At 53.9% G+C, this 25757-nt stretch overlaps 1 protein-coding gene across 1 annotated transcript; it reads left to right on the top strand.

The window, feature by feature from the left end:
• The first annotated feature begins 1870 nt into the window (after positions 1–1870).
• LOC119092703 (inosine-5'-monophosphate dehydrogenase 1a-like) lies at positions 1871–23539 on the top strand. Its single transcript, XM_037215672.1, is given in 13 exon segments — positions 1871–1947; positions 3716–3821; positions 4351–4399; positions 13795–13896; positions 14256–14384; positions 16033–16182; positions 16636–16758; positions 17193–17432; positions 17960–18067; positions 19406–19486; positions 19488–19554; positions 20024–20173; positions 23401–23539. Coding segments are annotated over 12 exon segments (1314 nt in total). The 5' UTR covers positions 1871–1947; positions 3716–3723; the 3' UTR covers positions 23418–23539.
• The last annotated feature ends 2218 nt before the right edge of the window (positions 23540–25757 follow it).

Here is a 25757-nt window from a genome sequence, read left to right as displayed (position 1 = left end):
ATTTTTGTTGAGTATAAAAAGTCTGCTATAGACAGTAAGACCTAGAACCATTGTAAGAATTTGATCATGTTTATTCTGTGGCAGACATACAATCTCAACATCCCATAACACTGATCATATACTCAACCAAATTGTATACCTTGCACCTTATACCTTGCATTATTCATGTTGTTATAGACCACTTGGGCCTGTGGTGTATAAGTTCATCATGACATAATTGCATTATCAAAACTGCATGCCATACAGAATGCATGATTTTGTGAATTTCTTACAAACAAAAATGCCAGTGCTAGATGACAAGGAAATCACTGGATACATAAAAAGCAACAAAATAGCAAGTGCCAACACCTTAATACATTATCCTGTGCCTGATGTATTCTATTAAAATTGCTATCCAACATTTAATCTGGTGTTCAAAATATCCAACTGCCAACATGCCAGGCAAACAGGATGCTGGTGAAATGAAAACAAGCATCATGCAATGCAATCAGGAGGCAATATGACATAGTTCCTGCAATGTTGATACTATCGGCCCCAAGTACCGGAGGTGACGAGAGGACACCAAGGGAAGCTCAGAAAACCTCGAGCTAGGACTCTCATCTGTCGTAACTCATTCAGCATGCAGGTTGTCAACGACTGGAATGCTCTTCCACACCCCGTCCTGTCGTCGACCTCATTTGAACAGTTCAAGTCTAGGCTTGTCATGTACAATGTCCCACACTGAATCTTCCCATAATTTGAGACTGTTTGGTTACCGGACCGGGAACCTGACGAGACCGGACCTACAGGCCTAGTGGCCTTTTACAGTTCCCGATCACCATAAGGTAAGGTAAGCATTGAGAGAAAAAGGTCATGTCACACTCCTAACCATGAAAAAGCACTGCTAAAAACATATAATACGTATGTTCGCATGTCCACCGCAAGTACTGGTCGATATCTTTGTTTAACCAGGCTTAAGGCTCGTCTTACTTTTAACAACGTCACTGACATACTAGTTCAGAGATTCCGCCGCTGGCGACGGTGTAGGTAATGTATACCCCGACCCTGGGGACAGTAACAACCCACCGTCCGTCTCACACACCCAGCAAAAGAAGCTGCGAATACACTCGCGCAGAATCACCGCCGCCCCACTCCATGCAACCCCAACGGTGCAATGGCCTGGTGATGACAAGGCCGGTGATACAATATAGAATTTTGTCCATTTCGACAAGGACGCATGAAAAAAGTCCACGATTTTCAGTAGAATAGTCGCTGATAGATGTACGTCATTTGACTTAAATAGTGAGTAACAGGTAGGGGCCAGTACTTAAGATGCATGTCAAGTACATGCACACAACTTTCGAGTCCAGGAATTTTGCGTGAGTTGATCAAAGCAGAGGTAATTAGAGGCTGTAGTACCGTTACTTCTACTGCAGTAAAATGCGAGTAATACCATTATTCTCAAATCCGTCCCATTTAACTATGCTTCCCCTGTCAATTTGTACAGCACTCTCATTCATCTCAGTGACATCGGTCACAGATATAGATGCATCGAGGTGGTATCTAGCACTTCTGATTGGTGATCTGATCATAGACTTATATTTGCTTTAAAGGTGACTTGAATGTGGCATTAATGCAACATATGACGGTGTGCTACGTTGAAGCTACGTTTGCACTCGCCACTTCCGCGAAGTACAATGTCGGTGCCATTGTATTCCGGGGGACTTCGAATGAGGTCATCAAAATGGATAGAACGTTTGAGGCTTGCGTGTTTGGTGTCAATGATTCTACCTTAATCTACCTGGTACACTGGCCTTGGTGCAAGAGATAGCATGAACCAGCCTTGACGAACGTGGCGCAGATCCACGCGTTATGCCATGTGACGGCCGTATCGTGTAAACCGCGGGCCGTAACCGCGCGGCGTGCCACTTGCGACGGGAACGGTGACACGTGTGGGCCGTCTCGCAGGTGGGCTGGAGAACCGGCATTTTATGAGATCTGTTGGTACCGGTGTGGGCTATTTTCAGGAGGGCAGGGATTCCGTATAGCACCGTCTTTGTTCTGAGGGCCGCTGCGAAAGGGGATCGGAGGGGGCGTCTCTGAAATAACTTCTAAAAGGTTTTGAGCATGGTTTTGAAATGTTACGTATCCCAGTCAACAAATTTGTACACATGGTGTCAAAATCTGAAGGTTCTGACCTCGATTGTGCATTGCCGCCGTCCATTTTTAGGTTATCTAGGGTTTTAGGTTTCAGGTTTTTAGGTTATAAGGTTATGCTGGTGACATCCAAAAGTTTGCTTTGCTCCCTTTCTTCATATCGATATTATTCTAGAGCGGATTGCTATTGCACTGGTTTCTTTTGTCAAGCAGGTTAGACCACTTCACACAAGGATGATTTAAAACTGCTCTTTTTTGTTTGGCCCTGGCTTGCATAGTTTTAAGGATCATAATTGGTTTAAGGTGAAAAACTTCTTAGTGCCCAGACTTTAAAAACTACCCATGATAAAACTGTCAGTAAAGTAGCAACATGATGTATGAGATAATGGTGACACCAGCAGATGTACATGTCTGAAATAGGAGGTAACCCATTAGGACACAATTTTTAGAATTTTTGGGTACATTCTAGATGTAAATCCCAGTGCCCACAGCTGTGTGCCAGTTGGCACCAATTTCAGCACAATGGCTTGTTGAGAGGAGTTTTCAAAAATGTATTTTGCAAAATGCATGATAAATTCAGCTCAGTCTGGCCTAGTCCAAGTATTGCATAGACAAGAATGAGGCCCAGTACAGATGTGATATACCTAGGCATCACAGTGTTTTTTTTCTGCTGGGCATTTGGCAAGGGTCAAGTACCATTTTTGCAGCACCTAGATCCTGTTTTAAACAATTTTTGATGGGTGCAGATGACTGTTCTCAGGGAAAAGTAATTAGATGATCATCATTACCTACTCCGCTGAGCTTGGAAAAGGTTGTTAGTCAATATTTTTGCTGCTAACCTGGCTTAAATAGTCATTGATATGGATGTTAATTTGTGATGGACTTAATAGACTTCATTGGACTCCAATAGCTAGTTTCATAAACCTCATTAGACTTCAAAAGATAGTTTCATAGACTGCAATTGATAGTTCGATATAGTTTAGTAGATATACATTTATTTGCAAATACATCAGCAACATTTAAATTCCAGGTCATGCCAGGCTTTTCTAAATGTGCAGAGTAGTGTGTATGATGAATCACAGTGTGCTAACACCATCACTGGAAATAAAGGGTCTGATCATGCCCATGCCAAGATGGTATGGTGCATGGAGTGACCTCAAACTCATTGAAAAGTGAATGTTAACACTTTTCAATGAATAAATTCCTTTGCTTGTTTGCTAGACATATTTAGCTACTGAGACAACTGTTATGTGTCTGGCATCATTTGACCTTGCCAGAGAAGTCAGACATAATTGATAACAAGTGGTCTGTTAAAAGTAGATCACACAACTTGTGTTTCAAGGTATTGTAATAGTCATTGCATTTGATATACAGTTGTACAGTTTCAATGGATCTTCCTCAATTTGTTCCTTCATGTTCATGCCCCTCTTTGTACTTAAATGAATGAGCTGAAATCAATAAAACTCCCCAGTGTTAGCCATGACTGTTAAAAGCACTTAGGTAGTGCAAAGTCAGGTGATTGACTGGGCTTGGGGGAGGGGGCTAGCCTTCCCCACACCTTCCTAATGTTTCATTTCAGTTTTCAGAATGGCAGATTTCCTGATCAGTGGTGGTGCGGGGTATGTTCCTGATGATGGACTCACTGGGGCACAGCTGTTTGGCAATGGTGATGGCCTCACCTATAAGTAAGTAATATATACACAATAAGTGATCTAGGCAATATAAATGTTTGTGTTGCTGCTGCATTTTACATTCATGCAGAAAATGTGATAGATGCTCCATGCACATATGTGCTGCATTAATGTTCCATCAATGTCCATTAGATTCTTATAGGGGCAAGGGAAATGCTTTCAAAATTCCAGCATTAGTTGAAATACTAGGCATATTTGGGAGTCATTTTTGCAACCTGAGGTATCAGGAACAGGTTTAGTGTATTGTGCAGGCTGATTCCAATGAATGCCCATGGTCCTAGAGGTAAGGAGTATATCCACTCTGCCCTGGCAAGAGGTGTGGTAGTGACTGCTTGGCACCTATACAGTGCTCTAATGGGACGGTCTTCGAATTTGGTTCCGCCGGCGCTATATCTCTGTTAGAAAGCTGGCCCATTTTGACATATTAACCATTTGACTCATTCAATTTGAAGCTTAGCTTTGGTAAATGCTTGACAGTGTTCGTTTTATGAAATCTTACTGATGGCACACATACATGTTTCAGTGACTTTATACTGCTGCCAGGCTTCATCGACTTCCAGGCTGATGAGGTGGTAAGTATTGCTGATCTGGTACCAGATTGCCATCTCCTACTAACACAAACACTTTGGAAGTTATCAGTCCTAATGATGGCCTTCCCCAAGCTACACAAACGCTGTTTGGAAGTTACTGGCACGCGCCATAGTCTTCTCCAAGCTACACACACGCTGTTTGGAAGTTACCGGCACGCATTATGGCCTTCTCCAAGCTGCAAAGCCACTGTTGCTATGGCCTTCGTCAGGCTACATAAACGCTTTTTGGAAGTTTCTGGTACGCACTATGACCGTTTTGAAGCCACACCAACGATGTTCGCAAGTTACTAATCCATATTATTGTCATGTCTGAGTTACATAAACACTGTTTGGAAGTTACCGGTCCGCCCTGTGATTAGTCAGTCGGATCCACATCATGTGTCGGAAGGGATCATTCCAACTTACGGGAAGCCTTATGCATCTGGCGACAACTTACGAATAGTGACCTGCTGATAGTGACATGATCACTCTTACTTTACCCGTGAGCGAGCGAGCTAATGTCTTCTGCAAATCGACTTGTCTTTCGGCGTTTACTTAAAGGCTACTGGCGATGTGCAGCCCTACAACCATACGTAATTTGGTAGATTGTAAGCGGCCGGCAAGTCCGGAGCGGGCCGGTGTCAAATGACGCCCGCTCTCTTTGGTCATCGTCGTTGTAGCCTTTCTGCACTGTGGGCTTCCTCAGCTGCCAGGTGCCGAGACGCGTGCGGGCGCTGGCGGCGTGCTGCGTTGTCACGGGTGCTCGGGTGGTCGATGCCGCCCGGGCGAAGGCCAGAGGCTAAGTCGCCTGAGCCGGGTCGGAGCGCGGGATTGCGGGCGCGGCTCTGATTGGTAACATGCCTGCGTGTTCGCGGTCAATCACGGCTACGGATGAATCGATAAGCAGTATTGGTGCCCGCATGTGCCTTCAACCGACTGTCTGGTCCGTCCAGCCGGCCGGATGAACCCGGTTGTCAGGCCCAGGTCTGTCTAGGCCACCCAGAAACAGCCAGTTCACTCATTTCTGGCTTATTGGGTGAGGAAGGACTTGTTCATGATGTGGCCTCGACCCATACTGACCACCTCCGGAACTAAGAACCTGTTACTTGATGTGGAATATGCGTTTTGTTTCCCGCAACGTCACCGTCTTGTGGTTTACGTCCGTGGTCGCGCATAGGGTGAAGCGTTCTTACGCATCAGCGTCGGATGCATTAAGAGCGGTGCTGCTGGTGTTTCGGTAGGCGACATTGCGACATTTATGATCGCCAGATTGCAGGAATTTTTGTTCGGTCTTGGATGCGCTCGTAGGTCTGAAGGCCTTGCTATCAGATAATCTACAAGGCCGGCGGTGAACGGGACCGTGTTACCGTAAGTTTAAAAACCCCCTGGTGCTAGACAGTCAGCACAGTCGGAAGCTCGAAGAGTTGGAATGTTAAGCCGCCGTATCGGACAGTCCGCTGGCGCCACGTGCCGCCTCCCGCCGGCCGCGTGTTGTGTCCTGTCGACACCCGCCGGCCGCGTGTTGTGTCCTGTCGACACCCGCCGGCCGCGTGTTGTGTCCTGTCGACACCCGCCGGCCGCGTGTTGTGTCCTGTCGACACCCGCCGGCCGCGTGTATCGCCCCTGTCGACACCCGCCGGCCACGTGTATCGCCCTGTCGACACCCGCCGGCCACGTGTTACTTGCCAGCGGACACCGACGGACGCGGGCCTGCTGCCAGCGCGTCGCATTTCGTTCGGGAATCTGTCAGAGTGGACTGTTGGCGCTCCGCCGCTGGGCCGGCAGCCTGACGTGTTCGGCTTCCTGGCAGGAGCACCTTCGTAGCCGCCGCGTCGGTGCTAGTGTTTAACACTGCGGCTCCGGTGGGGTGTGGGGGAGGACTGCGACTTATTTCGTGGCCATTCTTTCGCCGAGGGCGTGATTGTTGGAACGGTTCTGGCAGTGACTGATGGGAGCCCCAAGAGCGGTCGATGCCTCCGAACGTTCGCGCGCGATTACCGTCAGCAGCTTATTTAAAGCCGAAGTCGGCGCCGAGCGGTGGACGTAAATAACTTCGCCGTCCTGTCCTTGAGCTTGTCTTTATGCCGGACTTCCCCGTGCTGCAAGGGCATCTCGCTTGCCAGCTCACACCTCCTTTGTATGCCGCGTAACAAGGGTTTTGAACCAGGTCACTTCCCCCTCCTCCCCCCCCCCCCGTGTGAACAACGATCCTCACGTCATCCCAGCGTCGCACCTTCCAGCGTGGCGGCACGCGCCGTGTGTCTCGTGGTGGCGGTGAGCCCCGCCGTGAGCGCCGCTGACGAGACGGCTCGGCCGACCTGGTGCGTCGCGCCAGACCCTGCGCACTTGGCCCCGGCCCCGCCCTGGACGCGCCGTGGCCGGGCCGGTCGCCGCGCGGCGAGACCGTCAGGCGATGCCGCCGGGCGCTGGCCGTTAGCCGGTGACGCTGGGACGGGGATATCGGCTCCCGGAGTCCGGCGCGGGTGGCACCGCGTGGAGTACGGAGGGTGGGGACGCGGACGGACGCCTGGCCAGCTGCAGGCGAGCTGAACACTGACGTCGGGATGTCGAGGGTGCGGGGCTGTCCGGGGTGCAGCGATGCGCCCCGCACTCACGTCCCGTGAGTGCGAGGCGGTCCAGAGCGCAGCAAGACGCGGGTGTGAAGCCGCCTGCGTCACCGGAACAGAAGCTGCCGGCCGGTGGGGAATCTCCGATGACGGCGCAGTCTAGCCCCTGGCGACGCGACCCGCCCGCCGGCTACGTGTCGAGTGACGGCGGCGCGCTGCTGCCAACTGGGACAGCTGCGCCCCCGCCGACTGGCCGGCGACCAGGTCTGGGTCACAGTTGGCCGAGTGCGGCGTGGCCCGGCGCCCGGCCGCGATCCGGCGGCGGCGCGCTGCCAGACAACCGCGGGCGATGTCGCAATCGCGCGATTTTCAGCCACGTGGGTTGGCGGCTGGAGTTGTGCGCGGTTCGTTTGTGGCTCGCACTGGGGGTAGCTGAACTGTTAGTGGAATTCCGATAGGTTCATTGATTATTTACGGAGCGCAACTGTTCGGGTTCTTTATTTGGTTCTCTAAATCGAGCCGCGTTGTTTGGCTTACGGATGTCTGGTTGGTGTTGAATATCTTTAATAGTGAATGGGAAAACTCTGTCGTGTGACCTTTAAAAGCTCAAGAACCGTCTTTGGTACACCCCGAGTTCTCATGTTCTGAATCAGCGTAGCGAGGGGAAGGTTTCTGTCACACTTTGGTGCGGGTCGCACCACAGTGCCTGGTACGGCGCGCGGAAATCTGTCCCATTTGGGTTGCATTAGTTGACGTGATTGACAGCGAAGGACATCGGCTCTACATCTTCCTTTGGATGTGGCATATATGCCCGATTTTGTGGCGTTCAAAGTAAAAGCAATCAGACGATCGAGTGCCACCAATGATATTGTGGAGAGGTGCGAATCGGTTTTTGAATCGGTGTCGGTGAATCGGTGATTTTTTTGAATCGGTGAAATTTTCTGCAAAATAACCCATTTCCAGGCCAAAACGGTCTGCTCCTTGCCTTTACACCTGATCGCAGCAGCAAACAATATTGACTGCCAGATGCTAATTGGTTGTGAATTTACCTGTTGCGAGGATACGAGTACAGTGAAGACCAGAAAATAGCGACCAGTGAAACCCACAAACGTAAATTGAGAGGTGGTCTCAACAAACGTATTCGGTTGAATGTTGATTCGTGGCATTTAGTAACCACTTAATAACGCGTTTTGATAACAAGGCTTTGCCCAAACTGTCTGGAATGCGTACGGGGCTGGCAAGAGCGTCACGTGGCTCGAGGGCAGCGCTGTTGATAACGTGTCCAATGAGTGGAGCAGGCGGGGCGTCATCAGCCACGAGGACACGGTCGGCAGGATGGACAACCTCTGCTCGCACTGTCAAGCCAAGGCATGTCCATTTACTGTCAAGCCGAGGCATGTCCTTGCACTGTCAAGCCGAGGCATGTCCTTGCATTGTCAAGCCGAGGCATGTCCTTGCACTGTCAAGCCGAGGCATGTCCTTGCACTGTCAAGCCAAGGCATGTCCTTGCACTGTCAAGCCAAGGCATGTCCTTGCACTGTCAAGCCAAGGCATGTCCTTGCACTGTCAAGCCAAGGCATGTCCTTGCACTGTCAAGCCAAGGCATGTCCTTGCACTGTCAAGCCAAGGCATGTCCTTGCACTGTCAAGCCAAGGCATGTCCTTGCATTGTCAAGCCGAGGCATGTCCTTGCACTGTCAAGCCGAGGCATGTCCTTGCACTGTCAAGCCAAGGCATGTCCTTGCACTGTCAAGCCAAGGCATGTCCTTGCACTGTCAAGCCAAGGCATGTCCTCTTACTGTCAAGCCGAGGCATGTCCTCTTACTGCCAAGCCAAGGCATGTCCTCTTACTGTCAAGCCGAGGCATGTCCTTGCACTGTCAAGCCGAGGCATGTCCTTGCACTGTCAAGCCGAGGCATGTCCTTGCACTGTCAAGCCGAGGCATGTCCTTGCACTGTCAAGCCAAGGCATGTCCTTGCACTGTCAAGCCAAGGCATGTCCTTGCACTGTCAAGCCAAGGCATGTCCTTGCACTGTCAAGCCAAGGCATGTCCTTGCACTGTCAAGCCAAGGCATGTCCTTGCACTGTCAAGCCAAGGCATGTCCTTGCACTGTCAAGCCAAGGCATGTCCATTTACTGTCAAGCCGAGGCATGTCCTTGCACTGTCAAGCCAAGGAAGGACCAGATGGAACCCGCTGCAATAGTGGCAGCAGGAGGCGGCAAACTCTGGGACGGCCATCAGAGGTTCTGAGCAAGGCGCGGCCTGGCTCGTCGCTCGTTTTCTAAGCTGCCGAAATATATCCACCTGTTCGGTTCCAGATCGGTAGGAAAGCTTTGATCTCACAATAACGACCTCACAATAACAGGTCATGTCGTAAATGAGACAGGTCTCGCCTGTATGATTCTCACACTGAGGAAAAGGGAAATTATGTGAGCACTAGCGTATTTCTCGCTTCCTTGTTTTTTTTTTTATTAGCTGGGTTGTTGGGTCCGGACCAATGGGTGGTCTGTCAGGTCATGGAATTACTATCGTGTCTGAAATATCAATCGTAGTGCGCGATATATAGTCTTACCGGTAGCTACCATGCTGAACAATATAGGGTAACGGAGAAAGGACGGATACATTGATACGACCGATGCATACAACTTCGTCTACGTTGTCTAACAGCGTTTCTTTTCATTTTGTGATAGTTTGTGAAGTCAGAAGTCAACCCAGATCATTGGGGTTACGTAAGCTTTGTACCATTATGCATCGTAGATGTTCGTGCTAGGCTATCAGATATCAATTGCTTGCCACTTCTTCACTCAGGAATAATTTGATTAAACACATTTGACATCAGACGGGTCAAACTTACGTATGAGGCAATTCGTCCCATCTTTGCAATATTTGGTAATAATGAGAAAGTCTGAACCAGTGTGAAAAATCATGAAAATTGTGCACAGGATAAAAACTATGTGAAGAACATATGTCAGGTCAAACAAGGTCATAAAATTTTACAATATATTTAACAACATTCATAGTGCATATGTTAAGTAATTAAACAGTCTGGAACAAGCGTACCCAAGCTAAATCACATATATTACAACTGTTTCATGGGTTCCGACAAGGCAGCTTAGATGCTGCATGCAGTATCCGATAGTTTAAAGGTCATTACCCTGTTTGACCTCTGGAAGGTCAGTGTCTCTTGCATGCAAGTGCTCACAAGTAGTGAGTTAAAAATTGATCAGATACCGCACACTGTACCAATCATAGTCCAAATCATGCCCTAGGTGCCTACTTGTTTTACATTTATCTGACCCAGGGTGACCTCGACCCAATAATTTCATACGATTGATTGTACTATGCTCGTATAATATTGAATGATGGACCTAAAACCCATTCTTGCAAGTGCAGTTGCCAACAGTCCCATCTAAGAGAACAACCGGACATATTTATCTCACCCTGAACTCTGATAGCTTGACCTCGGGTAACTTGGCCCCTTATCTTCAGGCACAATAACGCCTTACATGTCTGGCGTGGCGTCAATCTAGATGGCTTTTGTAGATCAAGCAAGTGGAGTGGACCGAATGTCCGTAAGTGAATGCATTGTCGTTCTGGCGTAGAACCCGGCTGATGACCTTCACAGAGGGTCATAGGTCACGACCTGTTAAAAGAAAACCCTAAAATCGGGTGGGTCGAGTAAAAAAAATCTCACAAAATGGGGCTCGAAAAATTCAACCTAAATTAACATACATGCATTTCACATTTGCATACATTTAACGGTCAAAAAAGTTACGCAGTCCAAACGTCAGAGGTCTTTTGTCAGGTCGCCTCCCTCTCCCCCCCCCCCCCCATCGTCGGGCGTGTGTTACGTCTGCCTCAGAGCGTCCGGAGGCGCCTGATCACAAATTTATTATCCGGACTGATCGAGGCCAACCGGAGAGTGTAGTGTGCATTCAGATTGAGCGGCAATTACGTTAGAGCGCGCCTACTGTTAAATGCAAGTACAGCTACGAGTACTCGCAACACTTTTGGGATCAGCGTGCACTATGAAACTAAAGAAAGCACTCAGTCACTGACTAGATTACTCTACCGCCGGGTGATCACTGGGAACTCCAGTGAGTAAGTGAATGAGATGATGAAGCAACAAAAGATTAATCCGCCGATTCTAGTCTGTTATGTTATCCTTGCGTGACTGAAGCACTCGGATTGCCCGTTGCCCTCCGCGTGCCCGGCTCCCGTCCGTCCGCAGTCCTGTCTTGACTGGCTCGCACCCTGCTCCTGTCTGTTCGCCGACCTGTTGGTCCTGCCTGCATCCGGCTCCCATCCTTGTGCAGTCTTGTCTGGCCGGCTCGCACTCGGCTCCCGTCCGTCTCACACCAGGCTCCCTTTAGTTTGCTGCCCAGCTCGTATCCGGTTCCCGTCCGTCTGCAGCCCTGCCTACCCGGCTCCCACCCGGCTCCCGAGTTTGCTGTCCAGTTGATCCGGCTCCCGTTTTTCTGCAGCCCTGCCTGCCCGGCTCCACCCGGCTCCCGAGTTTACTGTCCAGTTGGTCCGGCTCCCGTACGTCTGCAGCCCTGCCTGCCCGGCTCCCACCCGGCTCCCGAGTTTGCTGTATAGTTGGTCCGGCTCCCGTCCTTCTGCAGCCCTGCCTGCCCGGCTCCACCCGGCTCCCGAGTTTGCTGTCCAGTAGGTGCGGTTCCCGTCCGTCCGCAGTCCTGCCTGCCCGGCTCCACACGGCTCCCGAGTTTGCTGTCCAGCAGGTCCGGTTCCCGTCCGTCCGCAGTCCTGCCTGCCCGGCTCCACCCGGCTCCCGAGTTTGCTGTCCAGTTGGTCTGGTTCAGGTCCGTCCGCAGTCCTGCCTGCCCGGCTCCCAACCGGCTCCCATTAGTTTGCTGTCCTGTTGGCCCAGCTCGTGCCTGTCTCCCGTCCGTCCGCAGTCCTGCCTGCCCGGCTCGCACCCGGCTTCCGTCTGTTCGCAGTCCCTCCTGACCCGGTCCGCGAGCGAGCCAGCGTGTGGGGCCGGCCTGGGCGGCGGGTGGCAACGCTGCAGCGGCACCGCCTCCCTGCCACAGCTGGCCCCGGCCGGGCCACCCCAGGTGCCGGCCCAGAGCCCAGCCAGTGCCGAGTGGCCCCCGTGTGAGCCCGAGCCGGTCAGTTCCGACACGCCGCCAGGCCGGTGACGACAGGCCGCAGCCATCTCGGGTTGTTTGTGGGTATACAGTGGGGCTGAGGTCTTCCGGCCCCAAGTAACTGATCGCACCGCTGCACGTGTGTTGGACAGCAGTCTGTGCAGGCTGGTTTGCAAGGCGCGATAAAGTTCTGGGAAGAGGGAAATGTTGGGAGAAGGTGTACGGTACCGGAACGCCTGGATCCCCTCGCCTGCAGTTGGTCGCGCTGCTGTTGCATGTTGAACTTTGGGCTAGGTACGACGCCGCTGGTTCATTGTCGGAGAATGAGACTAGTGTCTAGTTATTCACTGTTTTCGAACAACATGTTAAGCGTGTTTTTTTCATGTTGGGTTTTCGTGGACGTTTCTGACGCCAATGAACTATCAACGTGAAAAGAGGAAATGATGAACATGCTTCTCTTTTTGACTACCTAAGGATAAAATGAGGATAACGGGCACATTTGTTATTTATTTTAATAGCAGTGCGCAAATGACAGTTCGTTTTGCGCGTCCTGCTGGTGGTTTAAGTTTTTCGTGTTTTGTTGTTGTTTTTTTTTTTGCTCTCTCATCGTGGGCAACGTTGTAGTTGTGTGAATTATGGCGTGGTTGTGTCCTAGCTTTGTTGCTTTAAAACCAATCTTTCTAGTATGCCTGGCGACGCACGGATAGTGCATTAAGGTATACTGCAAAGGGATAATATGAGCTACCTGCATCTGGTTTTATAACCGAAAAGCGACTCGTGGAAAATCGGACTTCTGTCTGGAATAAAATCCCAGAATGGTTCTTTTTAATAGTTGGACACGTTCCAACGAAATTACTGGCCGTTGTTGGCCAACGCCAATGATTTGCTAGGGCAATGCAGCTAATACAATCTAAAGGAATACCACACCGCCGACGTTCAACTACAAAGAAACCCAGGGCAAACGGTAACATGCAAGCTGCAAAATATACATATCAGTCCCAGGTATCTTCATTTTAGGTGGCATGGTTTTATCATATAATTTTTGTACCATATGCTATATTATCATATGACATATATCATGTAGTGTATCATATCATATCATGTACATATATCATGTACCATCATATACATATATCATATACATATATCACGTAATGTATGTCCGTCCCGGTGGCTCGGTTGGTTAGAGCGCCTGCATTCCGACCCACCCATCCGTGGCGGGATGGGTTCAAGTCGCTTTAGGGCGCTCGCTATTTGCCCTTGGCAGGTATGGCCTGCGGCCGGTGGCAGCGGTCGCGCTAAAGGTCAGTTGACGTCAGAGGGCAGGACGGACCGTGCCGAGCATTGCGGCACGTTAAGCTTTCGCCACTAAATTCTGCCGTTGCCTGGAACTGCGCGATCGGATGGTGGGGGTCAGGGCTCACGCAACAAGCACTGCTTAGCGTGAGCGCTGATCCCAGAAATCCATCCATTCAAAGGATTCGGACCAAATTAAAAAAAAATATCAGTTACTATATTATGTGTTGTTTTCCCTCTGCGTCCATCCGACGTGTCTCGGCCTGACTGGGGTAACCTGGCCGCGTCTGATCTCCCGTCTTCGTTGGCCCGTAGTGTCGTGGCTTTCTGATCGTGGTGACTCGACTTATCGTGACCTTTCGCCCGTTTTCACCCGACCTACCATTACCCCGCCCGCGGTGACCCCGGCCCGTCTCCGCCGCAGGACCTGGCCTCGGCGCTGACCCGCAAGATCACGCTGAAGTCGCCGCTGGTCTCGTCGCCCATGGACACGGTCACAGAGTCGGAGATGGCCATCTCTATCGCGGTGAGTGAGCCCCGCCGGCCGGCGGCCCCCGGTCCGGTCCGAGCCGACCCAGCCTGACCAGCTGCCGATGTCGGCGCCGTCCGCCAGGCCCCGCCGGCTGGTCGCCGCCGGCGGTGCTCGCGGCCGCTCCGTGTCTCGTCTCGGCGCTCGCTCGTGGGGTGCTCGGCGCCGCCCGCCGGACCCCCGCCGGCTGCTCGCCGTCGATGGTGTTGGAGGCCGCACCGTGTCTTGTCTCAGTGTTCGCTCGTGCGGTGCTCGGTGCCAAGCGCGAGCCGTGTTGCCGCTGCGGTGGGTGCGTCGGCGGCCAGTCGGGCCCGGTGACGCGGCACCCTGTTGACGGTTGGCGGCTCCGCTCGCAGCTGTGCGGCGGCATCGGCATCATCCACAACAACTGCTCGCCAGAGTTCCAGGCCAACGAGGCGCTCAAGGTCAAAAAGTACAAACACGGCTTCATACGCGACCCGTTCGTGCTGTCACCGAATCATAAGGTGAGGCCGGGCGCGGCCGCTGACGGCCGGTACCGGCGGGGAGTAACCTGAGGTCGTGGTGGTGCAGGCGGCTGCCACTCTGCCGGCGTGGGGGCGTGGTGGAGGACGAGGTACACAGTGGGGTGGACTGACGAGAACTGTCACAGAACGGTTGAGGTTGGATGGGATGTAGCGCGTTTGATTCAGTGGACTGCATTGTTCTGGATGATGAGCCAGGTAATCGACGTGGTGCGGGAGGAGATGTTTTACACGGCGGAGCTCAAAACGAAAGGCATTATTTTACCATGCCAGATGTGTTCGCATCATCCCGTTCTACTGGCGACGTCTCACCAAGTCACGGAAACGTGACGAATGCAGCACTACTTTCGTCACACTATTCAGTTACGTGACCCGACTCGTGGTCGTTCGAAAACCAGTACCACGGTTGATTTGACGAAACTCCTCTGTGTGCCTTCACTGCTCTGGTCTGGTGTGCTCTGACCACTGGAACCCGACCCCCTGAGGCCGCTGGGTTACGCGGAGCCCCCTATTAGGGGCGTTGCCGGGCCTTCTTCGCTGGGACCGGGCCGCGATGTTTTCGCAGCAGGCGCCGACTGTTTGTTTATACCCGACCGTCCGCAGCCGGCTCTAAGCGAAAATCGCGGAAACCCTGCCTCGTGCAGTGACCGTGGGCCGCGTGGCAGACAGGGTCGACGCCCGCGGTAGACGGCTACATCGTTCGTTGCATGCTGAAGATACGGGCTGCCCAGATAGGTGGTGTGTAGCTGGTGTTACGACAGCTGTCTTCTAGTCCGGTTTCATGTGTGGTTTTCTAGTGTGGTCTGAAAGTAGGGTACTTGTCTCAAAAAAATATGGAGCGAGTTCGTGAGCGGAGTTCAGAATGCATCAAGTCCTATATTGCACCTAGATTACCCGAGGCATGAAATAGGCAGTTTTGACAACTGAGAATGTAAGAAGCTGGTCGGAGCTGGAAACAGCACGATGTCACGTTAAGTATGGTGACACCCGTAAGTCTGCTATCCGCCAGCCAATCCTGAAGTGACCCGACTGGTCTGGCTCATGCCTGGTGGGGATTCAAAATCACGAAAGCATTCAGTTGTGGCTTACTGTGAGAAAAGCATTCAGTTGTAAAGACATAGTTTGATCTTTAGGCGGATAAACCAGAATTAATTGTGGAAGAGATTTGTTTTCTGGTGGCGGTAAGCCAGGAAGACTGCTGGGAATTTCTCGAAAATGTTCATTTGTAATGGTGTTTGCGGATCGCTGAGAAATTTGCGAAAACGCCATGTAGACCGAGTGGGATGCGCCTCCATCGAAAACATGGCCCACCCGCCCCTTTAACTTGAAAAAACGGTGTTTCTGGGCTGTTTTCACTCCGTGATAATTATTCTACCCTGGAAGACGCTTGTCATCTGATATGAAAGTATCTCGGTTCGCATCAAAAGTCCATAGCGTGCATAGCCGGTTGTCGACGCATACCCAACCTACGGTGTTGTGCACCTGATGCTGACATAGCGGTGCCAGCGTCCTGCGCATTACTGTTATCCTGTGTGGCGTAAAGCCATGAGTGTCGTGCAGGTATCGGCGCCTGGTGCTGTCCCGCGCGCCGCACGCCCCGCTCGGTCACCGCGCCCCTGCCGCGCCGCAGGTGAAGGATGTGTTCGAGATCAAGCGGACGCGCGGCTTCGGCGGCTTCCCGGTGACGGAGAACGGCCGGCTGGGTGGCCGGCTGCTGGGCATCGTCACCTCGCGCGACATGGACTTCCTGGAGCCCTCCTCCGACATGACTATCGCCCAGGTACCCAGCGGTCGGCGTCGTGACCGTCGCACGGGTAAAGGGCGCCCGAACGGGGCGTCGGTGCTGCAGACGTGGTGTGCTGGGTGTCTGTGCGGATGGCGTCCGGTGTTAGCACGCACGGCGTGTGGTGTTCAGCTGAAAGGAGGGTGACTCGTTTGTGTGTCCCTTGTAGACCTATCTGACTACACTCAAGGACTGACCATGCTCGCCTCGTGGCCGGTTCACTCTCTTATTATTCTCAGCTTTCCGTTGGTTGACTGCGTGGTAAAGGGTGTCATTGCGACGGCTTTTGCGATGCCCACGTGCGAGCGATTAATAAATCGAATCAGTGGCGCATTCGCATTATTATCATGCAGCAGCCAACATATTTCGTTCTGGCAACGACGATGTGGGCGACGCAGGTATGTGACGTCACGGGTGCTGCCGCGGCCAATCGGATCGGTCTGTTGACAGGTCATGACGTCAGCAGACGATCTGGTGACGGCGCCGGCCTCGGTCAGCCTGCAGGACGCCAACGACATCCTGGAGAAGTCGAAGAAAGGCAAGCTGCCGATTGTCAACGACAACCAGGAGCTGGTGAGCCGCCTGGGCACTGGGCCACTGCGGGCCACGTCGTCTCCGCCACCGCCGCTGCCGCACTGCTGGCGCCACTGCGGCGGCCGCGCTGCGCCCTGAGGACTGGTCATAGTTGCGTTACCTCGCGCGCTGCACGCGTTGGTCGCGAGACTGGCGCCACCTGGTGGCTCGCCACCGTCGATTTGTGCCGGGGTTTGGCGGAGTGCTCCGTGTCAGACTTTCGGCCCCGTGCGGGCGGAGGGGGTCGGCGTGCTCCGGTGGGATTGCCACCGGATGTGTTGGCCCTGTGTTCCAACTCCAGAAAGCCTGCTGTGTATTGGGGGTATGTTCGTTACACGTCGAGGTAGATTAAGCATAGGCCTCGTTGCTCGTTCTATGCATGATCTCGTACCGGAATTTCCGAGTGCCACTCTAATTACCGATACGCCCGACAGGTGGCACTGATCGCGCGCACCGACCTGAAGAAGTCTCGCACCTACCCGATGAGCAGCAAGGATGAGAACAAACAGCTCCTGGTGGGGGCGGCGGTAGGCACGCGGGAGGACGACAAGAAGCGTCTGGAGCTGCTGTACCAGGCCGGCGTTGACGTCATTGTCCTCGATTCGTCCCAGGGCAACAGTGTCTTCCAGATCAAGATGATCCGCTACATTAAGGACAACTATCCCGAGATGCAGGTCAGTCGGGTGCGCCAGCCTGAGAGCGTTTAACGCTGGGGGAGGGAGGAGATGGGCTCCGATGGGAGGTCATGTGAGGCGTAGTGACTGCCAACCAGCCGGACCACCAGGCGTGCTGCGCTGGGAGGGGAGGGGGCTTTGTGTGGGCCTCGTGTGAAAGGATGGGCGGCCAGTTGGTATGTGATAACGATGTGTTATATATTTGTTTGTAGCACGTGACGCACTGACGCTCATCGGATGACGTCAGCGTCGAAAACTTCGCGGCGAGGGTGCAGCGGGCGTGGCTGTCGGGGCACGTCGTACGGTTATCTGGGTCTGCTTGCTTTTCCTGGAGAACACCACCAGCGCTCGACTGGTATGAACCGGCGGGCCCATGGTGGCGCTTGCGCGGTGCGTGCCGATCGTACGCCGCGTCTGCCGTGGCGGGACCTGCCGCCTGTAGACGGTGACCTCGGCTCCCCGTGCGTGCCGCGACCGGGCTCGCCACGGGCTGACCGTGACTGACCCTCACCGCCGCCCGTCGCCAGGTCATCGGAGGCAACGTGGTGACGGCGGCGCAGGCCAAGAACCTGATCGACGCCGGCGCGGACGGCCTGCGCGTCGGCATGGGCAGCGGCTCCATCTGCATTACGCAGGTGAGCGCCCCGCCCCGCCCCGCCCCGCCCCGCCCCTCCACCTGGGCGGGTCGGGGGTCTGTGGTCCGTGGGGTGTCGGCATGTTGCGGTGTAGAAGCCGTGTGGGGAGCCTCGCAGTGTCCGGGCGTTTGTGGGGCTGCCGCGCCCGCCGTGGCCGCGATCAGCGTGGTGACGCACAGTCGGATTGTGGAAATGTGTTGTGGACGGCGGTGGCGATGTCGGGGCCATCTGTGAGAGCGCTTGGGAAGCGAAGCCTCGCGCGACCGCCGTTCGTGACTTTGTGGCCGGGTTTCGTGGCACATAGGCGCCACTTATGGGATGACGGGTCATACGCAAGCGATGCGAAATGTTTGGTACGGATAACTATGTTATGTCATGGTTATACTGGTGTATTGTACGCTATCTCAATGCCTAGTATGGCGCTGCTTCCAAAGGCCAGGTGTGCTGTCCTTTCGTTGCCTTTTTCTTGTAGCAACTGAGACGTATTTAGTCAGCCAAGAAGTAGTTTGGCATTTTTCTTCAGAGCAAGCAGAAAATTCCGATTGAAGCAGCAGCTTTCTGTCCCAGTAAATCTCGGGAGCTGATGTATGGCCACTTGTAATTCGTCTTTTGTCGTGACGCTGTGAACTGAAATGCTACTGTAATGAATGCACCACCGCTGAAGCAGCCATGCAAACGGCGCAACTTTGCGGAGATAGTGCAGCGTAAAGGGAAGCTCCCAACAAACCCAGGGATTTCAACTGAACCGGAGAACCAATTCAATTGAAGAGATCGAACCCACCGGTCTATGATTGGCAGGTGCACAGAAATCCGTGAGATGCCTGTACGTTTGCCGGCCCTACGCTATTGACGCGGGAGCATTGTTGTAATGCACGGGTCCGACACGGGCATATGGTATGCTGAACCACTATCGCGCAGTCAGTACGTCGGTGCGGTAGGCCCTGGCGCGGCGGCGCCTCGAGCCGGAGAAAACATCGAAATGGCATCGTTCCATTGTGCCGAATCGGTCAAGGTTTAAAAGCGGCATTTTGAGATCGCAAGTTATCTGCCGGTCGGAAATAATGAAGTTGGAGAGCTTCTCGGCTGTTCCACAGCGCCTCTGGCCTCTGAATCGAAAACCAATAAACGCGTCAATGTATGATACGATAGAGGATCTGGCGGCAGGTTTCTGGCTGTTTGCCGAGAGGCGTGTCCGTGTAGCGGGTGGAGGGGACGTCGAGGGGACGACGGAGCTGCCGCCAGGTGGCCGTACCCTGCCGGGGTGCGGCAGCGGGCGGCGGCAGCCGGGCCTGCGTCCCTCGGGAGGCGCCGGTGACCGTGTCTGTGTGCCCCGCGCAGGAGGTGATGGCCGTCGGCCGACCCCAGGGCACTGCCGTGTACAAGGTGGCCGAGTACGCGCGCCGCTTCGGCGTGCCGGTGAATCGCTGACGGCGGCATCCAGAACGTCGGACACATCATCAAGGCCCTGGCCCTGGGCGCCTCCACAGGTGACAGGCGGCGGCTGAGTGTGTGCAACAGAAAATGGCGACAGACGTGCGGGCGGTTCACACTCTAGTTGTTTAACGGTTCCTACCGGGGACCATTCGCTGTACCTTGTATTAAGGTAGGATCGCAACCAACGTCGTCATCCACCATCTTTAGCCACAAACCCCTTTATACAACTATCACATGTGTGTCTGACGTACCCCCGACCTGTGTGTGGTGGCGTACCCCCTGATCTGTGTGTGTGGACACAACCCCTGACCTTGTGTGACATCCCCCGTGACCTGTGTCTGACGCAATTCCTGACTCCTGTGTGGCGTTCTCCCTGGCCCGTGTGTGACATACCCCGTGACTCGTGCGTGACGTAACCTCTCAACCGTGTCTCACGCACCCCGTCACCCGTGTGACGTACCCCCGTCACCCGTGTCTGACGCGCCCCCCGACCCATGTCTGACCGTGCCCCACATCCGCCAGTGATGATGGGCAGTATGTTGGCGGGCACCACCGAGGCGCCCGGCGAATACTTCTTCTCGGACGGAGTACGGCTGAAGAAATACCGCGGCATGGGCTCGCTGGAGGCCATGGAGAAGAAGCAGGGCACCCAGGGCGACCGGTACTCCACAAGTGAGTCTCGGCTAGCGCGACGACGGCTCGGTGGAGAGCGTCTCGCTCCACCCGGCGGCCGGGCCGATGCCATGAGGGCAGCTTGCTGCACGCTCTTCAAAGTGTGCGCGCGTTAATGACCACCGCCGCTGGTGACGCCTCTTCTCTTTGTGAGCGCTTCGGGGCCTTTCATTGTGTGGTGCGTTGCGTTTGAATGCTGTTTGCAAAAGAAGTAGTATGCATGGGTACTTTGCGCGGGTAAGAAGCAATTAATGCTGATTAGCTGGTAGCGTAGTTTGCTATTGTAATCTGCATCTTTTTTATCTTTTGTTTTTGCGTTGGGAGTGGGAAAGCAATCAGCCAGCCTGCATTGGGCAGGAGGCAGGCCGGGTAGGGTTCGTTGACAGTTGTACAACAAGGGCACCACGCCAGCGGCGGTGGGGCAATGCTAGCTGATGTTACATCTGTGGCTTATGGTACCGCGTCGGGACACGGAATAATAAAGCAGTTGTAGCGCTCTAAAGCCAACATACCGCTTGCGCTGATTGTTGTGAGTTGAGGAGCCAGTGCACGGTCTTAGAGAAGGGAGTAGACCTGTCCACAAAACGATGGAGCCACATAATGTCATATGCTATATTTCATAGCTTCAGAGAACCCCGCGGTGCTCGCCTTTCATGCACAGGATGAGAGGCAGGCGACGCCGTAAAGCCTCAGCAGCTGAGTGCTTCGTAAAACTGTAGTATCATGGCATGCCATGACATGAACAACTAATGCTGTTCGACAAATTGGGTAACTGGTGTGTTGATACGCAGCATCTTAACACAGGCGGCCGCCATTTTATTGATCCCGATCGGTCGATAGCCCATTGCTGCCCCGTACCCTACGCCTTGCAACAGCTGTGGACAGCGTGTTTTCTGCTGCTGACTGCATGAGCGGCTTTCAAAGCAGTGCGCTTCGAGCTGTCGTGCATTGGAACTTGGACCGAGAAATGTTTGAACTGTAGGACCACGTTCCTCTTTCCTTTAATATTCGATGTGTCGCAGAAAACAAGTTTGGTGGTTCGATTTCCATTGTGACTCGTCGTGTCTGGTTTGACGGGCGTTCCGTGACTGGACTTGGAAGGAGCGAGATCACGCAGCATGTGCGGCCCCGGGGTCCCTGGAGTCGTCGGTCGTCTGCGACAGCACCTGTGGTGGTTGTGTAACTCTCAATTATAATTTCTGGTGACACATCGTTTACTAGGAGAGGGATTCACGTGGTGAGTTACTCAAAACGACCTTTGATGCGTTTGGTGTAGCGCGATTGTTGGAAACCATCGTTGTGTGTTTTGTTTTGTAGGTCCACTGTTCGCCGTTTTCGATCCATTGATTCCGCTTGAGGTCTATCTTGAGGTCAATTTGACCCCGAGATGTAGGAATTCACAGGCTGATCATGACGTTCGAGTCCTCTGACTGCTAGATCGTAAATTACCTTTCACACATAAATATATAACATTAATAAAATTTGGCATTTAAAATTGTCAATGATTTGTCAATTGTGCGCGTATGAAGTGAAACAGCGGTTAAGATAAATGTTGAGACACGGTGTCTGTGGTAGATTCAAACCACATGCTACGAAACAAATAGCGTCCGGCGTTTATGTGCTGTTTGCAGCGCATACGAGTCGTTTTTTGTGTTGGTGGCGGACGCAGAAAGATGAGGATATGCGGTTAACTTTCACCTCTGGTGAAATTTACCCTCCATTTCTCCCCTCCCCCCCCCCCCCCTCCATGTATATCTAACCTTATATAACCTTTTGACCTCCCCTTACCTCGCATGGCATCGGCTACAGATACTGAACACGCTCATAAATGATAGTTGTAGAAATAATAATTGTATGAAAAATAAACGACTTGGTATGGTGGCGGACTCATACGGCAGAAGCTCAAGTTATAAATACAAATCGCCAAGTGTCAGAACAGTAGCTCTGCAGGCCTCGAATCACGATGAACAGCAGCTGTTAAAACTATGGGGAATGGGAGGGTGCTTCATACAACCCGCCCAGAAGTTAAAAGGTCAGGTCAGTCGAATTAGAGACGCTCACGACTGCACCTCGTGAACCCAAGCCCCGACTTGAACTCCGTGTGGTACGTAGACCTAGCACTTCGGCCGAAACGTGGCGCGAGAACCAAATGTTCCGCTCAACAGGCATACCATTGGGACGGGCCGTGTGATAAGATCTAATCGCTCAACGTCGGCACCCATGCCCTGAACGAGGCGATTTATTCGTGGCGCACTTGGCAGTGCGGCGTGCTTCACAGCAGCACCAGGTTTGGCTCGAGTCACGTGGTGTAACGCTGAGATTACGAGCGACAGCTGGCCGTCGCGGCGGCCAGAGCCGCCGGCCACGTCGAGGCCGCAGTTCCGCCGCCTCCGCGGCCGGCGCCGGACCGCCGGCCGTAATCCGGCCGGGCGCCGCCGGCGTCATCACGGCCGCACCATGACCGCCCTCGAAACGGCCCGCCAATGGCGCCGGCCGCCAGCTAAGCGCCCGTCGGGGCCAGCCGGCGGCGGCCGGTCGCGGCCCGTCGCCGGCGGCTCCGCGCGTGGCGTGTCGCGCCGCCGCTGCCGTCGGCGGCGGCGGCAGCGGCGGCGCACGTGGCGCCAGCGCCACGTCTCCCCGTGCGGGGGTGGCCGGGGTGCGTGCGTCACGCGGCCCGCGCGGGAGCGCGGAGAATGCCGCTGTTGCCGGTGGATGACGTGCGCTGGCAGCGCGCTCGTGGATGGACGTGCGGCAGAACCACCAGCCAACTGTTGCGCACGGTACATTGCGCAGCTCACGTACGCGAATTGGGATAATTTAAGTGTTGACTGGTGGTCTCAGCACCGGTAACGTGTATAAGGTTCATTCCTGTTTATGTAAGGTTCACTCGTTTTACGAGATAAGGCTAAAGGGAGCTGCTGAATGTGCTGTATGTCGTGTCTCGGAGTGTGCGGGTGCGATGATTGGTGCCTGTCTGCTCTAGGGAGGGGGAGAAGTTGAAGGTCGCGAAGGGGGGTCTGGTTGTCAAATAGCACGGGATGCAGTTGGGGCCGGATGGGAAGTCTGTCCTTCCCCTGGAGGGGAAGGAGGCTAAGGTGGCTCTGAACGTGTGTTGGTTGTCTGACGGCGCGTCGTTGCTCTGTACTGCCCCAAGAGAGGGGAAGACCGCTGAGGTGGCTCTGGGCGTGCCCTGGTGTCTGATGGTGCGGTATGACCTGTCTTCCCAGGGAGGGGGAGAAGATGAAGGTGGCGCAGGGCGTGTCCGGCAGCATCGTCGACAAGGGCTCGATCCTGCAGTTCGTGCCGTACCTGCAGGCCGGCGTCCGGCACGGCTGCCAGGACCTGGGCGCCAAGAGTCTCTCCATTTGCAGGTGAGGGCCGCACGCGGCGCCCGGTTACGGCGGCGCTGGAAATCCATCGCCCGGAAGTGACCAATGCAAGGCTGCGATTCCCGCCTGCCGCGGGCGGCTGAGGGCATGACGACCAATGAACGCTCGAGATCCGTCCAATTTGAAATGAAGGGGCCAATTGGGAGCTGCGATGCCCGGCTGTAGAAGAGCAAAGGTGACCATTTCCCCCTCTGGCAAAGGTCGTGCCCATAGATTTCGTCCATTTATTGTTACTGAACGCCTTCATTGAAATTCCCGCCGTGTCACTCAGAAAGCGCCCGAGGACATGCGGTTTCCTCGCTAAGGACGGCTAACATGGAATGTAGATGATTTGCTGACTGACTGATGGGCATAAGATCTATCCGCCATGAACCTTGACCCTCCCCCCCCCCCCCCCAGACAACTTTCACGGGGCCTCCGGGCTGGCATTGCCTTGATATTCATGTGGCCTCAGTACTTCCATTGTCCAGGCCTAAAACTTTGCAGTGGCAGCTTTTAGCCTCCACAACTTGCTCGTACCCTCGAACATATTTGTATTTCTGTTTTACTTTACTTGTGCCAAGTTTCAATGTGTTGTTGCTGGGTATTGTTTATTGTCATTATTCGCCTTAGAAAGTTGCATTTGCCACTAGTTGCATGTGGCAAGTTAGTTTTGTGAAACGTTGTCCCTGAATGATTGCGTCCGTATCGATCTTCCATAAAGCCTTCACGACTTTTGGCTTCTACGGGGATCGAACCCACCGTTGACCCGCGGCCGCCTGCCGGACTCCAGCTTCAGCTCTGGGGCTGAGGCGACGACGGACCGCGCCCTGCCACTGTAATGGGAGAGCTGACCAGGGGCCGGCTGCCGATCGCGGCTGGGCCGGACCGATGTGGCCGCTGGGAGTCGTGGCTGAGATTGTGCGGCGGCGGCGGCGGTCAGCCGGCTGGTGGCCTCGCCTGACCCGCTGCCGGACATCCGGCGCCGCCGGCCACCAGACGCGCCGCCTCAGATTGGAAACCTCGTTTCGGGACGCAGGAATTCTCAGCAAACGCCGGATGTGTCGGGAGCCCGTCGCCAAACCCTCGCGGATCGCCGGCCGCTGTCGTGGGCGCGTCGACTCGTGCGCGTCGCCCGTTGAAGCGGGCGTAGGCGCGCGGGCGCGGCTAGTGCCCCGAGGCTGCGATCGGACCGCCACACCATTTGGCAGCCGGCCTCAAGATTGAATGTGCTATTTGCTGTCTGTCAGGCCAGCAGCGCGTAGCGTCCGTGCCAGCTTAGTGGAACAATGGCCGAAGCCGACTTCATATAAGCTGATGTTGGACTGGACCTTGGCTCGCCATTAGCGATTTGTGAAGGGCATTCCAGTGGGGTTCAGAGTACCGCCAAGGACTGGAGGCAACGCGACGGGCCGGACGCGGCCTGAAATGACGGCGGAAAGTGTGCTAAGGGGGATTTTTGGTACAAGCACAACCATTTCGTCCGTCCCGGTGGCCCAGTTGGTTGGAGCGCCCGCCTTCCGATATACCCACCCGTGGCGTGGTGGGTTCGAGTCGCTTTAGGGCGCTTGCTACTTGCCGTCGACAGGTATGGCCTGCGGCCGGTGGCAGCGGTCGCGGCAAATGTCTGTTGATGCCAGAGGGCTGGATGGACCGTGCTGAACAGTGTGGCACGTTAAGCTTTCGCCCCATAAATTCTGCCGTTGCGTGGAATTGCGCGATCGGATGGTGGGGCTCAGGGCTCACGCAATAGGTACTGCTGGCGTGAGTAATGATCCAAGAAATCCATCCATTCAAAGTGTTCGGACCAAATTGATAAAAAATAACAAAATAAAAAACAGCAATTTTCGGAATCGTTAGCTGTATACATGCGCGTAGCTACGGTGCGCGGCGGATAAGTTGTGTTCCTTTAAACTTGGTGTTAAACATAGGAATGTGAGCACAATCAGTAAAACAAGATATATAGAAACATGCTGGCCATTGCTCGAAGAGTTCGAAAAAGCCTTTAATCAAGTTTCACCACAAAAGCTCACGATACCCCCAACGACGCGAAAACCCTCAACAAAACCGACGATAAACCTGAGCGTTGGCAGCACTTCCCAGCAGGCGATTAGTGACACAGAGACGACCTCGCGGTTATGTTGTGGACGTCACGGCGGCGCGATTTGTCCTGGGGCCGGCGCGCTAGCAGTCCCCGGTTGCTTTGCGCTACCATT

The sequence above is a fragment of the Pollicipes pollicipes genome, unplaced genomic scaffold (assembly GCF_011947565.3).
Source record: "Pollicipes pollicipes isolate AB1234 unplaced genomic scaffold, Ppol_2.1 Scaffold_3447;HRSCAF=4054_pilon_pilon_pilon, whole genome shotgun sequence".
Taxonomy (NCBI): Eukaryota; Metazoa; Arthropoda; class Thecostraca; order Pollicipedomorpha; family Pollicipedidae; genus Pollicipes; species Pollicipes pollicipes.
Note: the sequence above shows the minus strand (reverse complement) of the source record. Positions and strands in the feature narration are given on the sequence as shown.